At 46.0% G+C, this 14,481-nt stretch overlaps 1 protein-coding gene across 1 annotated transcript in view; it reads left to right on the forward strand.

The window, feature by feature from the left end:
- Nucleotides 1-12,939, forward strand: part of pax3b (paired box 3b) — a 71,727-nt gene extending 58,788 nt beyond the window's left edge. The window contains 1 exon segment of the mRNA XM_034167830.1: nucleotides 11,015-12,939. Coding sequence (XP_034023721.1) covers nucleotides 11,015-11,049 — 35 coding nt within the window. The 3' untranslated portion in view covers nucleotides 11,050-12,939.
- Nucleotides 12,940-14,481: the final 1,542 nt, after the last annotated feature.

The following is a 14,481-nucleotide window of genomic DNA, read 5'->3' on the forward strand; positions in this document are numbered from 1 at the left end:
GGTACCGAACGGTACCCCTAAAAAGCGATCCACCCTGGTGACGCGGATCATGGATTAACACCTTGTTTCTGCTTCAAACTGCCACTCCAGTTGTCATCTATCTCAGCAGCAGATATCTGAAGCTTTTGTACATTATTTCATCATAAAGGCGGCAGAAGCGATCAGACGCACAGTGGCTAAAACGAAGCTGCTAGCTGATGCGTTCACTGCGCGTCGGACATTTCAAAGCGTCATGGAATTTCACCTGTTTCTGCTAAATGGCCTGTTTCTGCTTAAAACTGGCTTTAGAATGATTTAAGGGGTTTACCTTTATCATCTGATGGTTAATAATCCCATTAATCCATATGATTGCTTTGGGTGAAGAGACTCCGCTCAGACGTGCTGCTGTGGTCCCGAAATGACGCACCACGCAGATGCAAAGGCGGACCGATCTTTAGGGGCGGACCGTTTGGTTTGTTACACCGACTTTGGCTGAGGAAGTAACCTGGTCAGGACTGGCATTCTGTCCAGGGGGAATCATAGAATCATCAACCTTCACTTGCTTCATGATGCTGCATCTGAAGATGATGAGTTCCAGGGATTATACAGGACTTACTTTTTCTTTTCTAACTGGGTTGTAGTCTGATGAACACATATTAGCACAATAAATTATTTGCTTGTGAAGGAATTTAACACGTTCCTTTCTAAGTCAACTAAAAGCTACAAAGCAGCCAGTGCTGCTAGCCTGGAAAAAGGAACAGGTACACAAAGTGTAGTTGTACTATCAAGTATTGCCAGTATCACTGCAAAGAACATTTACCTGAGTGTAGAGGGAGTTTGTGTGAAATTAGATGACATATCATAGCAAGTTGATCTGATAGCCTATGCCATCTTGGACTTGTTTTTTTTTTTACTTCTACAAGGTTGATGCTATTTTGTTGTTGCTTGTCAGTTGTGGCACATATAGCAAAGACACAACGTAGCAAGAAATGTAATTCCCCAAAGGGAGGCAAAGGCAATGGCAGAGGATGCACAGGTGAGCTAACAGATACAGTGAGGAAATAAGTATTTGAACACCCTGTGATTTTGCAAGTTCTCCCACTTAGAAATCATGGAGGGGTCTGAAATTTTCATCTTAGGTGCATGTCCACTGTGAGAGACATAATCAAAAAAAAAAAAATTCTGGAAATCACAACGTATGATTTTTTAAAATAATTTATTTGTATGTTACTGCTGCAAATAAGTATTTGAACACCTGTGAAAATCAATGTTAATATTTGGTACAGTAGCCTTTGTTTGCAATTACAGAGGTCAAAAGTTTCCTGTAGTTCTTGACCAAGTTTTCACACACTGCAGCAGGGATTTTGGTTCACTCCTCAACACAGATCTTCTCCAAATCTTTCAGGTTAGGAGTTTCAGCTCCCTCCAAAGATTTTCTATTGAGTTCAGGTCTGGAGACTGGCCAGGCCACTTCAGGACCTTGAAATGCTTCTTACGGAGCCCCTCCTTAGTTGCCCTGGCTGTGTGTTTGGGGTCATTGTCATGCTGGAAGACCCAGCCAATGACCCATCTTCAATGCGCTTACTGAGGGAAGGAGGTTGTTTGCCAAAATCTCGCAATACATGACCCCATCCATCCTCCCTTCAATACGGTGCAGTCGTCCTGTCCCCTTTGCAGAAGAGCACAGCCAGAGTATGATGTTTCCACCTCCATGCTTCACAGTTGGGATGGTTTTCTTGGGGTTGTTCTCATCCTCTTAACATGGTAAGTGGAGTTGATTCCAAAAAGCTCTATTCTGGTCTCATCTGACCACAGCTCTTTGGTCTTGGCTATGGTGGACAGGTTGGAGTGTGATTGATTGAATGTGTGAACAAGTGTCTTTTATACAGGTAACAAGTTCAAACAGGTGCAATTAATACAGGTAAAGAGTGCAGAATAAGAGGGCTTCTTAAAGAAAAATTAACAGGTCTGTGTGAGCCAGAATTCTTGCTGGTTGGTAGGTGTTCAAATACTTATTTGCAGCAGTAACATACAAATAAATGATTAACAAAAATCATAAATTGTGATTTCTGGATTTTTTTTATTATTATTTTTTTTTTAGATTATGTCTCTCACAGTGGACATGCACCTAAGATGAAAATTTCAGACCCCTCCATGATTTCTAAGTGGGAGAACTTGCAAAACCGCAGGGTGTTCAAATACTTATTTTCCTCACTGTACAGCCATTAACATTTGTTTGTGTGGAGGGATACAGATAAACAAGGGGGCCGCTACGGTTGACCTCATGTCCCTTCAGAGAATTTTCAGCACAAACCCGATCCAAAAGAAACAACAAGAGCTGACGCCAAAATGACCCAAAATAGCAGAGTTATTGTGAAATACACCTGAGGCTCTAGACCCAATTCAAAATATGGCAAACACAAACAGGTACAGAGAGTGAACATCAAGCTGATGACCACATTCAAATGCCTCTACTGGTTTTTTAATGGTCTAACCAGAATAAAAAACCCTTTATCTTTGGCTGTGATGATTGTTATATACACCATATATCAGACCTTATTGAAATATATTACCTACTTGTATTTTATTAGACATACTGACACACAGACCGGCAGGCTGAGGCAGCAGAACTGGGACTGATTCAGACTCGAGCAGACAGTAAGGAATTTTGACCTCCGGGGCATGTCTCCAACCTGGTCTCATTCAGATCAGTGAAATGAAATGATGCACTTATTGTCTCAAATGATAAGCTTGAGAGCTGGTTTGCATTCCCAAAAGCTTGATGTACATATCTGTCATATAGTGACCTTCTATGAGCATATCAGTTTTGAGCTGGGTTCTTAGTTCTAAGTGTGGATCTGTGAAGACCTCCACTCATCACTTATTGAAAACCAAACAAACTAGGAGCCTTAAACAATACAGCATTTTTACTCTAAGCAACTGGTCTTCTTGTTGGAATTTTTTACATTTAGATAGCTATCCAAAGGATTACTTCAGTAGGAATGAGTGGCTAAATGTCCTGAAGACCAACAAGAAGTTGTCCAACCCTGTTCATGGAGAGCATCTGCTCTAATGTACATGTTTTCTAAACCTCCTGGCTTATTCCACATTTAATTAACTCAGTCAATTGTGCTCAACTAATCAAGAGCTAGAAAACATCAGGGTTTAAAAAAATCAAGTATGAGAAGAGCAGGTAGACATGAAAACGTGGGGCAGGTGCCCTTTAGGAGCAGGGTGGGACTCCTGTGTTTACGCTTGGTTTATCCTTTGGAATATTTGGATTTTAATACTTGGTTAAAGACTAGAATGGTGATGGCTGCCTTGGGGGTTGGTGGTGATGTTGTATGGGTGGGGGTGGGGGGCCTGAGGTTTCTTTTTCCTGGGGCCTGTAGAGTCACTTGAAGCATCCTTGTTGTTCAAACATTCCAGTCCAGTTCAATTTTAATTAAAGGTTGAACTGATTTTTACTTCCTGGGTGTGAGAAAATGTCAGACACTTTTGTTCTCACACTACATCAATAATAGCCACATGTTAGTGGAATAGTCAGCTCAGTCTCATGGTTTTGTTTTTTATCGTGATACCATCATGAATCGTAATCCTTAACCATAATCCCAACCGTACCGCCCCCCCCAACCCCACCCGTGTCACACCAAATGTTGTGATGCCATCACGAAATATTTTCATAACACCATCACGAACATGTACTCAAATTTGTGACTATCACAAACTACTAAATTAAATCATTTTTCGTGACATTATCACATTTTTGCCATGTGATCAGATTGGGAATAGCAGACTATAATAAAGGATCATTACCCGAGTGTGAGGTCTGCACAGGAAAATATCAGACTCAGGTGTAAGTACGGGCCGATGAAGAAAAGTTATATTGGATGAGGCGTAGCTTGTCTACCTTCTTAGTGTTTTTGGCATCCTTGGAGTTCAATATTTCCACCAGTTCCTCCTCTGTGAACTCAGCAAACCTCAACCTCACTGGCAGACGATTTTCTGCTGTTGTTGACATTTTTGTTGCCATTTTCTCAACCAGCGTCTGTCAGCAAGTTCCTGACCTCCGCTACGTCATTAGTGATGTCATCTCATGAATAACTGTATGCCGCGCTCTGATTGGCTAGCTGTTGGCAGTAAGGAGCTACTGGTCAGTGGGAACCAATCCAATATAAATTTTGGTCCTAGCCTTTTTGGATCCCTTTGGATCCAACATAACTTTCTGGCGAAAATACAGAAATATACAGGTAAATGATGGACAGAAAGGCTAATCTGAGTGGAGAACATGTGTATATATATATATATATATATATATATATATATATATATATATATATATATATATATATATATATATATATATATATACAGTAGTGTTCAGAATAATAGTAGTGCTATGTGACTAAAAACATTAATCCAGGTTTTGAGTATATTTCTTATTGTTACATGGGGAACAAGGTACCAGTAGGTTCAGTAGATTCTCACAAATCCAACAAGACCTAGCATTCATGATATGCACACTCTTAAAGCTATGAAATTGCGGTTATTAGTAAAAAAAAAAAGTAGAAAAGGGGTTGTTCACAATAATAGTGTTGGGAAGGTGTCGTAACACGGACCCACAACAGGGGGCGCAAGTGAACGGACAATGGATAAGAAAAGGAGTAACAATTTAATGTTGCGAAAGTACACAACGGAATACAAACAGAAATAACAAGTGCCAATTGTATACAAGAGGACAGTGGGCAGGCTCGAAGATAGGAGACCTCTGATGAACGAGGAGCCGGGGCCCACACCGCTTCCACCACCAACGGCCTGAAGAACACCGGAGCCGCCAAGTCCTGAATCCCCAGGTGGTCTCTGTCCTCCGTTGTCGGCCCTGGTACTGCTGGCAAAGAAGAAACAGAAGGAGGTGAGTGTGAGTCCTCACACCCAGCAACCTTTACACTCAAAGTCTCTGGGAGGGAAAACCTCCACCTCCAGATACGTTTCTTTCGTGCAGCTCCTGTTGGTCCCTCTTCTGGATCACCACAGGAATGCGGCTGCACACAGAACAAAGTTTAGACAATCGATAAGTCAGCAGAGAAATTACCTTTGTGGTAGATGATTTCTCGGCGAGGAGGTGGAGTTGTGATCCGCTTCTTGTAAGGAGGTTAATGAGAGACAGCTGGTGAGGTTGACAGGTGACAGCTGTCACTTCCAATAGCTCTGGCGCCCTCTCATGCTTGAAGCCCGCACTCCAAGCAGGGCGCCGACTGGTGGTGGTGGGCCAGCAGTACCTCCTCTTCAGCGGCCCACATAACAGGACCCCTCCCTCAACGGGCGCCTCCTGGCGCCCGACCAGGCTTGTCCGGGTGTCGGCGGTAGAAATCGACCAGAAGGGCCGGGTCCAGGATGAAGCTCCGTTTCACCCAGGAGCGTTCTTCGGGTCCATAACCCTCCCAGTCCACCAAGTACTGAAAACCCCGGCCCATCCGACGGACGTCCAGGAGCCGACGAACAGTCCATGCCGGCTCCCCGTCGATGATTCGGGCAGGAGGTGGCTCGGGTCCAGGGGTGCAGAGTGGTGAGGTGTGGCATGGTTTAAGCCTAGAGACATGAAAAATGGGATGGATCCGCAGTGAAGCCGGGAGTGTCAGCTTCACTGCGGCCGGACTGAGGATCTTGGCGATAGGGAACGGCCCAATGAAACGGTCCTTCAGCTTCTGAGATGTCACCTGAAGCGGGATGTCTTTGGTGGATAACCACACCTCCTGCCCAGGTTGGTATGCAGGGGCCGGGGAACGCCGGCGGTCTGCATGGGTCTTGGCCCTCGTCCGGGCCCGCAACAGGGCAGAACGGGCGGTTCGCCACACCCGGCGGCACCTCCGTAGGTGGGCCTGGACCGAGGGTACCCCGACCTCTCCCTCCACAAGTGGGAATAATGGGGGCTGGTAGCCCAGACACGCCTCGAAAGGGGAGAGGCCGGTGGCGGAAGACACTTGGCTGTTGTGCGCGTACTCGATCCAGGCCAGATGGTTGCTCCAGGCCGCCGGATGCGCGGAGGTGACACAGCGAAGGGCCTGTTCTAGGTCCTGGTTCGCCCGCTCTGCCTGGCCGTTCGTCTGTGGGTGATACCCGGACGAGAGACGTACGGTGGCCCCCAGCTCCTTACAAAAACTCCTCCAGGCCTGCGAGGAGAACTGGGGACCACGATCCGAGACGATGTCCGATGGTATCCCATGCAGACGCACGACGTGGTGGACCAGGAGGTCTGCTGTCTCCTGGGCCGTCGGGAGCTTCGGGAGGGCCACGAAGTGGGCCGCCTTGGAGAACCGGTCCACTATCGTCAGTATGGCGGTGTTGCCCTGGGACGGCGGGAGGCCCGTGACGAAGTCCAGGCCAATGTGGGACCAGGGGCGATGAGGCACAGGCAGGGGTTGGAGGAGACCCCTGGTCTTGTGATGGTCCGCCTTGCCCCTGGCACAGGTGGTGCAGGCCTGGACGTAGTCCCGGACGTCGGCGTCCAGTGACGCCCACCAGAAGCGCTGCTGGACTACTGCCACGGTCCTACGCACTCCAGGATGACAGGAGAGCTTGGAGCCGTGACAGAAGTCCAAGACGGCAGCCCTGGCCTCTGGTGGGACGTAAAGCTTGTTCTTTGGACCGTCTCCCGGATCCGGGTTCCTTGCCTGGGCCTCCCGGACGGTCTCCTCTACGTCCCAGGTGAGGGTAGCCACGACAGTGGACTCGGGAAGGATGGTATCGATGGGGTCCGACAACTCAGCCTTGGCCTCCTCTTCGTGCACCCGGGACAGTGCATCGGATCGTTGATTCCTAGTCCCGGGGCGGTAGGTGATCCGGAAGTCGAAGCGAGCGAAGAACAGGGACCAGCGGGCTTGCCTGGGGTTCAGCCGCTTGGCGGTCCGGATGTACTCCAGGTTCCGGTGGTCTGTGAAAACCGTGAAAGGCTCCGTAGCTCCCTCCAACAGGTGTCTCCACTCCTCCAGAGCCTCCTTCACCGCGAGGAGTTCTCGATTGCCCACGTCATAATTCCGCTCTGCGGGGGTCAACCTGCGGGAAAAGTAGGCACAAGGATGGAGAACCTTACCGGACTCCCCGCTCTGGGACAGGACGGCTCCTATTCCTGAGTCTGAGGCGTCCACCTCCACTACAAACTGGCGAGTAGGATCAGGCTGCACCAGAACTGGTGCAGACAAAAACCGGTGTTTCAACTCCTGAAATGCGGCCTCGCACCGGTCCGACCAGGTGAAGGGGACTTTAGTGGAGGTCAGGGCGGTCAGGGGGCTAACAACCTGACTGTAGCCCTTAATGAACCTCCTGTAGAAGCTTGCAAAGCCGAGGAACTGTTGCAGCTTCCTACGGCTCTTTGGTTGGGGCCAATCCCTCACCGCCGCAACCTTGGCCGGATCCGGGGCGACGGAGTTGGAGGAGATGATAAACCCCAGGAAGGACAAAGAAGTGCAGTGAAACTCACACTTCTCGCCCTTCACAAACAACCGGTTTTCCAACAACCGCTGAAGGACCTGACGTACATGCCGTACATGGGTCTCAGGGTCCGGGGAAAAGATGAGTATATCATCCAGATATACGAAGACAAACCGATGCAGGAAGTCCCGCAAGACGTCGTTAACCAATGCTTGGAACGTCGCGGGCGCGTTGGTGAGACCAAACGGCATGACCAGGTACTCAAAATGACCTAAAGGGGTGTTAAATGCCGTCTTCCATTCGTCTCCCTTCCGGATCCGAACTAGGTGATACGCATTCCTAAGATCAAGTTTGGTGAATATCCGGGCTCCATGCAGGGGTGTGAACACCGAATCCAAGAGGGGCAATGGGTATCGATTGCGAACCGTGATCTCGTTCAACCCCCTGTAATCAATGCATGGACGGAGTCCGCCGTCCTTCTTGCCCACAAAAAAGAAACCAGCACCCATCGGGGAGGTGGAGTTCCGGATCAACCCGGCAGCCAAGGAGTCCCGGATGTAGGTCTCCATTGATTCGCGTTCCGGGCATGAGAGGTTGTACAGTCTACTGGACGGGTACTCAACGTCCGGGATCAAATCAATGGCACAATCGTATGGTCGGTGCGGTGGAAGAGTGAGTGCCAGATCTTTGCTGAAGACGTCAGCTAGATCATGGTACACCCCTGGCACCGCCGTCAGATTGGGGGGGCTCTTAACCTCCTCCTTAGCCGTGAACCCGGGAGGAACCGAGGATCCTAAACACTCCCGGTGGCAGGTTTCGCTCCACTGCACCACTGCCCCAGACGGCCAATCGATCCGGGGATTGTGCTTAACCATCCAAGGAAAACCCAAAATCACTTGGGAGGTAGAAGGTGTCACGTAAAACACGATCTCCTCCCTGTGATTCCCAGACACAACCAGAGTCACGGGCTGGGTCCGGTGTGTAATCAACGGGAGTAGGGTGCCATCTAGTGCCCGTACCTTCAAAGGCGAAGGCAGAGCCACTAGAGGGAGCCCCACTTCCTTTGCCCATCTGCTATCCAACAGATTCCCTTCGGACCCCGTGTCCACCAGTGCTGGGGCGTGAAGGGTTAAATCCCCACTTAGGATTATCACTGGGATTCGTGCTGATTTGCGGGGTTTCCCCGTGTACATGTTATGGCCCACCCTTAGCCCAGTTTCTAAGGGCGGGCGTTGGTGTTTGACCATTTGGGGCAGTCTTTTAACAAATGCTCACATGAGCCACAGTAAAAACACTCCCCGCGGGCCAGCCTCCTTTGTCTGACATCAGACCTTACTTTGGCCCTGCTCGTGTCCATAGCTTCGTCAGCAGGGGGAGCTGTTGCCACACGGAGCCCACTGGCAACGGAGCGTGGGGACGACGTCACCCTTTCTGACCCGGAAGAGAGAGGGACGGCTTGTGCCCGGCCACGCCCTCCGGCCTGCTCCCGACGGTGTTCATTTAAGCGGTTGTCTAATCGTATAACCAGATTAACAAGCCCGTCGAAATCCTGCGGTTCATCTTTAGCCAGTAAATGCTCCTTCAGTACTGGAGACAGTCCGCTTATGAAGGCAGCGCGGAGCGCAACGTCGTTCCAGCCAGACCTCGCAGCCGCGATGCGGAAGTCGACAGCGTACTCAGCTGCGCTCCGACGCCCCTGTCTCAGTGACAGCAGCACGGTCGAGGCAGTCTCGCCTCTGTTGGGATGATCAAACACTTGTTTGAATTCCCGTATAAACCCAGCATATGATGACAGAAGCCATGAATCCTGTTCCCAGAGCGCTGTAGCCCAAGCGCGTGCCTCACCTCGAAGCAGATTAATTACATAAGCCACCCGGGTGGCGTCTGATGCGTACATAACTGGACGCTGTGCAAAAACGAGCGAACACTGCATTAGGAAGTCTGCGCACGTTTCTACACAGCCTCCGTACGGTTCGGGAGGACTTATGTAAGCTTCAGGGGACGGTGGGGGGGGTAGTTGAACGGCCAGTGGAACATCTCTATCAGGCACCGGGCCAGCAGGAGGAGACACTGCAGCGACGCTTGACTCGCGTGCTTCCACTCTGGCGGTGAGAGCCTCCATCCTCCGATTGAGGACTGCATTTTGCTCGGTTACCAGCTGTAACTGAGCAGTGAAAGCAGTAAGGATGTGCTGCAGATCACTTACCACGCCTCCTGCTGCCGCCTGCGCTCCTTGTTCTCCCATTGGCTGTTCAAGCTGTCATCTCACAAACTGTCTGCAGCCCTTCGACCCAAAAAGAACAATTTTACTCTCATCCGTCCACAAAATATTCCTCCATTTCTCTTTAGGCCAGTTGATGTGCTCTTTGGCAAATTGTAACCTCTTCTGCACGTCTTTTATTTAACAGAGGGACTTTGCGGGGATTCTTGCAAATAAATTAGCTTCACTCAGGCGTCTTCTGTCACAGCACTTACAGGTAACTCCAGACTGTCTTTGATCATCCTGGAGCTGATCAGTGGGTGAGCCTTTGCCATTCTGGTTATTCTTCTATCCATTTTGATGGTTGTTTTCCGTTTTCTTCCACGCGTGTTTTTTTTTTTTTTGTCCATTTTAAAGCATTGGAGAGCCTATAATTTTTTGCACCTGCATATAAGTTTTCCCCTCTCCGATCAACTTTTTAATCAAACTACGCTGTTCTTCGGAACAATGCCTTGAACGTCCCATTTTCCTCAGGCTTTCAAAGAGAAAAGCATGTTCAACAGGTGCTGGCTTCATCCTTAAATAGGGGACACCTGATTCACACCTGTTTGTTCCACAAAATTGATGAACTCACTGACTGAATGCCACATTACTATTATTGTGAACACCCCCTTTTCTACTTTTTTTTACTAATAGCCCAATTTCATAGCCTTAAGAGTGTGCATATCATGAATGCTTGGTCTTGTTGGATTTGTGAGAATCTACTGAATCTACTGGTACTTTGTTTCCCATGTAACAATAACAAATATACTCAAAACCTGGATTAATCTTTTTAGTCACATAGCACAACTATTATTCTGAACACTACCGTATATACACATACACACTTATGGTATCGCCTGAATATGAAGGCTGTTGTTGGTTTTAGCCTCGTAGTCAGACCTGTTTCCTTCACCTCTGTGAACAACTTGCTAACTGCTAACAAATGTTCCGGTTGTTAGCTGATAAGCTTTCAATCTGTGTTTTTTCTGATGCTGTTTAGATATTTATGGAGTATGTTCATGTCCGCCCTTACCAAAAAGTAGTATATGCAAGTATGTTTCAAGTATACTTCTAGTTTAATTTTTATATACTTATCAGTACTATTTTTTGGTAAGGGCGACTTGGTTTTCCTAATCATGTTTTCAGCTTTCCGGTGTGTAATGAATGGGTTACGTCTTTCGGGCTGATTGTCATGGTAAATGCTTGGATGTGGGAAAATATCAGACCAGAAATCTGCCAATCAGAGCTCGTGTAGTGTTGCAGCCATATAATAACGTGATATGCCCACATTTACTACAGTTATACATCTCCTTTACCATCTCTTTTCACTGGTAACAATTCAATATATGTCACTTCTTTTTGCAGGTGCCCTTCCTTATCTGAGGCCTGAAATCACCTGATACGATGACATCACAGCATTGGAAAACCTGTTTTACTGGGACCAAAACAACAGTTTCCATATGACAATTTTTAATCGGCTAACAAACAAAAAATGAAGGGACCGCAAGAAGAAATAGCAGACCAAAAACTATTGATTTACCAAGCACATTCCTGCATCAGTGTTGAAAATAAAAGACGGAGATCCCAACAGGTGTGTCACATCCATTAATGATTAATGTGGTTCTTCTTTCACCACATTCTGAGTTGCAGACACCTGCTGTTTCGTTGCAGAGGCTCTAAGCCAACCCAGTGACCAAAACCCGCTGACGTGCTTTTTGCCAGTCTGTGGTCACAGCCAGTCAGTCTTTGAGCTGATACTTGAAGCAACATGTTTATATGCCCGAGGGCCCCACCAGTCCGCGTGTCTCATCTCCAAATGGGATCTCCTCAAGGAGAAAAGAAAGTGTTTTTTTTTCATTTTATTGGACACGGCTTGTATTTGAGATTTCTGTATCTCACGCACAAAGGAAAAATTTCAGCGATAATGAAAACAAGCGCACCAGCAAATGTGGATTTTATTGTCAGAAACAGCTGTAAAAGTACAACACGGCCAAACTGCAGAGGAAGTCAGTTCAAGCATTCCCCTTAGACCCCCTTCCCTCCGCTCCCTCTTGTCTTTTCTTGTGTCTTCCCTCTCATTGATGCTTTTGACAGTGAGTGTGGCAGGGATCTCGGTCTTTTGTAGTTTTTGGAGAGGACTCGGGGAGGTCAGGGGGTGACGTTAGGGAAAGTGGCAGATTAGAGGAGGGCAGCGGGGACGTGGCTTTGAGACCGATAGGCAAGATCGATCACAGGGTGAAAACCTTTTAAAGATCTTCTCCCAGCCTGAAAAAGACTCCGGGTCACAAGTCACGACCGAAAGACACTTGAGAAATCAAGAGACTAAGAGAGTTTAGACTACACACAGGCATTCTCACTGCGGAACCGAAGTGCAATATCATATATCTGACAGTCAACATCACCATTTAAATGCTTAAAAACAAAAAAGTGCCTCCTAAAGCCTTAGAAACATTTTGGTTTCACACTCTGGATACTTTCATGCTCAGATATGTGACTTTGAATTTTTTTGGGACCAAATAAAAGATACTCCTAAAGGTAAAGACGTTTACTTGAATGCAACTGGATGGGTTTTTAGTTTGGATTTCAAAATGACAGCCCGAAATGAGCCTAAAATGAGTTCAGTTACTTTCCAGTAAATTTGTTCCTAGAGGTCCAATACAACCATGTCCACACGTGTGTAATCACAACAGTAGTATGAAGAAAATAAATGAATCCAAGGTCAACAGCCAGTTTCCAGGAATGACAAAGCCAAAATTGTATTTTAATGTTGCATTGTTTGGGATTGTTTTGATGCAGAAAGCAGGACACAAATTAGTTTTTTTAAAGGGGTCATATTGTACACATTTCATTCAATCAAATATAGGTCAACAACTGTTAGTCACAAAAGCTGCATTTTATATATAACTTTAACCCTAAGGACCTGATTATTACGCCTCCTTCCTGAAAGCAGGGGGAGCAGGAGTACACTAAAAACAAACAAACAAACAAACAAAAAACAACACAGGCTCAACAAAAAAGTATAAGGTAACAATTTGCTTGGCTCATTTAAAGTAATTCCATTGTTGAGTAAATGCCATGAAAGTAAAACTAATTCAAGTTTGTTTAGTTAAGCATTTATTTCAGTAGTTTAGTACAGTTAATTTGCTTTGTCCTCTACAAAGTTAATTAAGTTGGACCAACCTAATTACAAGGTTTTAGAGTTATTAAGCAGTCAAATAATTTCATTGGTTATTCTAACTTCTTTATTTTACTTCCATTCTACTCTGGAATATCCATATAAATCGATAACTTAATTTTTTTTGAGGATAAATAACTTATTTCACTTTTCTCAGAATAAATTACACACAGTTGATGCAGGTTTCAAATTGATCAAACTTTATTTTAAAACCATTGTCAACCTATTTCTGACTTCTGTACCAACATCTTGTAATGAGGCATTAATTTAATAAGTATGCATACGTTTTTAATGTGTGCCCATGTTATGATGTGTGTAATCAACTTAGTTTTCGATTTTAAGCAACATACACTAACTTCAATCTTCTCAGTGAGGGAAGTGGGGGATGAGCTGTTTGGTTGGCCGCCACCACGACCTGGGCCTGAATCAGCAGCAGAAAATGAATGAATGAACACTAACCTCAGGAGCAGTTGAAAGAAGAGGATGGATTCTAATGCCTGAACAGGCCTTTGTGTGTGCCATAAAGAGCTAGCAGAAATCCAGATATGCATTTCTGTGACATATGTCACAGCCGTCAAAACCTGAGCTGATTTATAATGAAAGGTGTTCTATAGTAGGGTAGTTTCTACATGCACAGAACTCTGGGATGTTGAAGACGTTTTCCATGAACACATAACTGTATTTACAAAAGACAGATTAAAAATACCGGTTTATCACAATATGACCCCTTTAATACATTCTAGCTATATTTATTCTCATAAATGTACTGAATGCTGACAATTTAAATGTACACCTTTCAGTCTTGTGCGAGGCATATAAAGAAACTTTTTCTTTCGAATTACCATTGACCATAACGGAGTACCTTGATACGTGTGCTCTGCTGTTTTGTACATCTGTGTGTTAAAAATGAAAAGCCCTTTCATTCCTTTGCTATATTTTTTTGTATTATTTGACAAAAGCAATATGACATGTACAAGTGTATTATCACAACTATTTATAATAAAACTACAAACTCCTGAAAACATCTGCTGCTTCAGTCAGTTTTTTTGGTCCTCGAGTCAGTGAGTGTTTATACATTTATTTATTTATCTATTATTGTTTTGTTTTGTCACCATATGACAGAAAGACAAAGAAAGAATTAAAGTGCACTTGGAGACAAATGTGTACTTTTGAAAAAGCTCATGTGAAGCCGCCAACAAAAATAGTACGAGCCAAAAGGGGATCACCAGACATTAGATCTGACAGTGAACACAACAGGCCTTTCTCACGCATGGCTGTGAACACTCAAATATGGTGAGTATTAATACCCCCACCCCCCCGGTTAATGTCACAAACTGACTTTTGTTTTTAAACCTCTCTGATGAAGAGAACAGGCCTTAAAGCATTTTTTTTTTTTTTTTTACAAACAGCGCACCCAATCCTTCTGCAGCCCCGTCCACCATGCTTAGACACACAGGGCCCCCACTGTGCACTCGTGCGCCACATGCATTCATACGTTATGTTCACGTCGTCCACATATAATGTTGTTTCTGTGTGTGTTCCCGTAGCCCGAGGGTATTAACTCTAATTATAACATTCTTCTGATTAATCGTGTCTGCTCGTGGGCCTCGGAGCGTGGCGCGCGCTCTATAAATAAAGCCAATAACGACTCTAAAGA

The sequence above is a fragment of the Thalassophryne amazonica genome, chromosome 4 (assembly GCF_902500255.1).
Source record: "Thalassophryne amazonica chromosome 4, fThaAma1.1, whole genome shotgun sequence".
In the NCBI taxonomy this organism is placed as follows: domain Eukaryota; kingdom Metazoa; phylum Chordata; class Actinopteri; order Batrachoidiformes; family Batrachoididae; genus Thalassophryne; species Thalassophryne amazonica.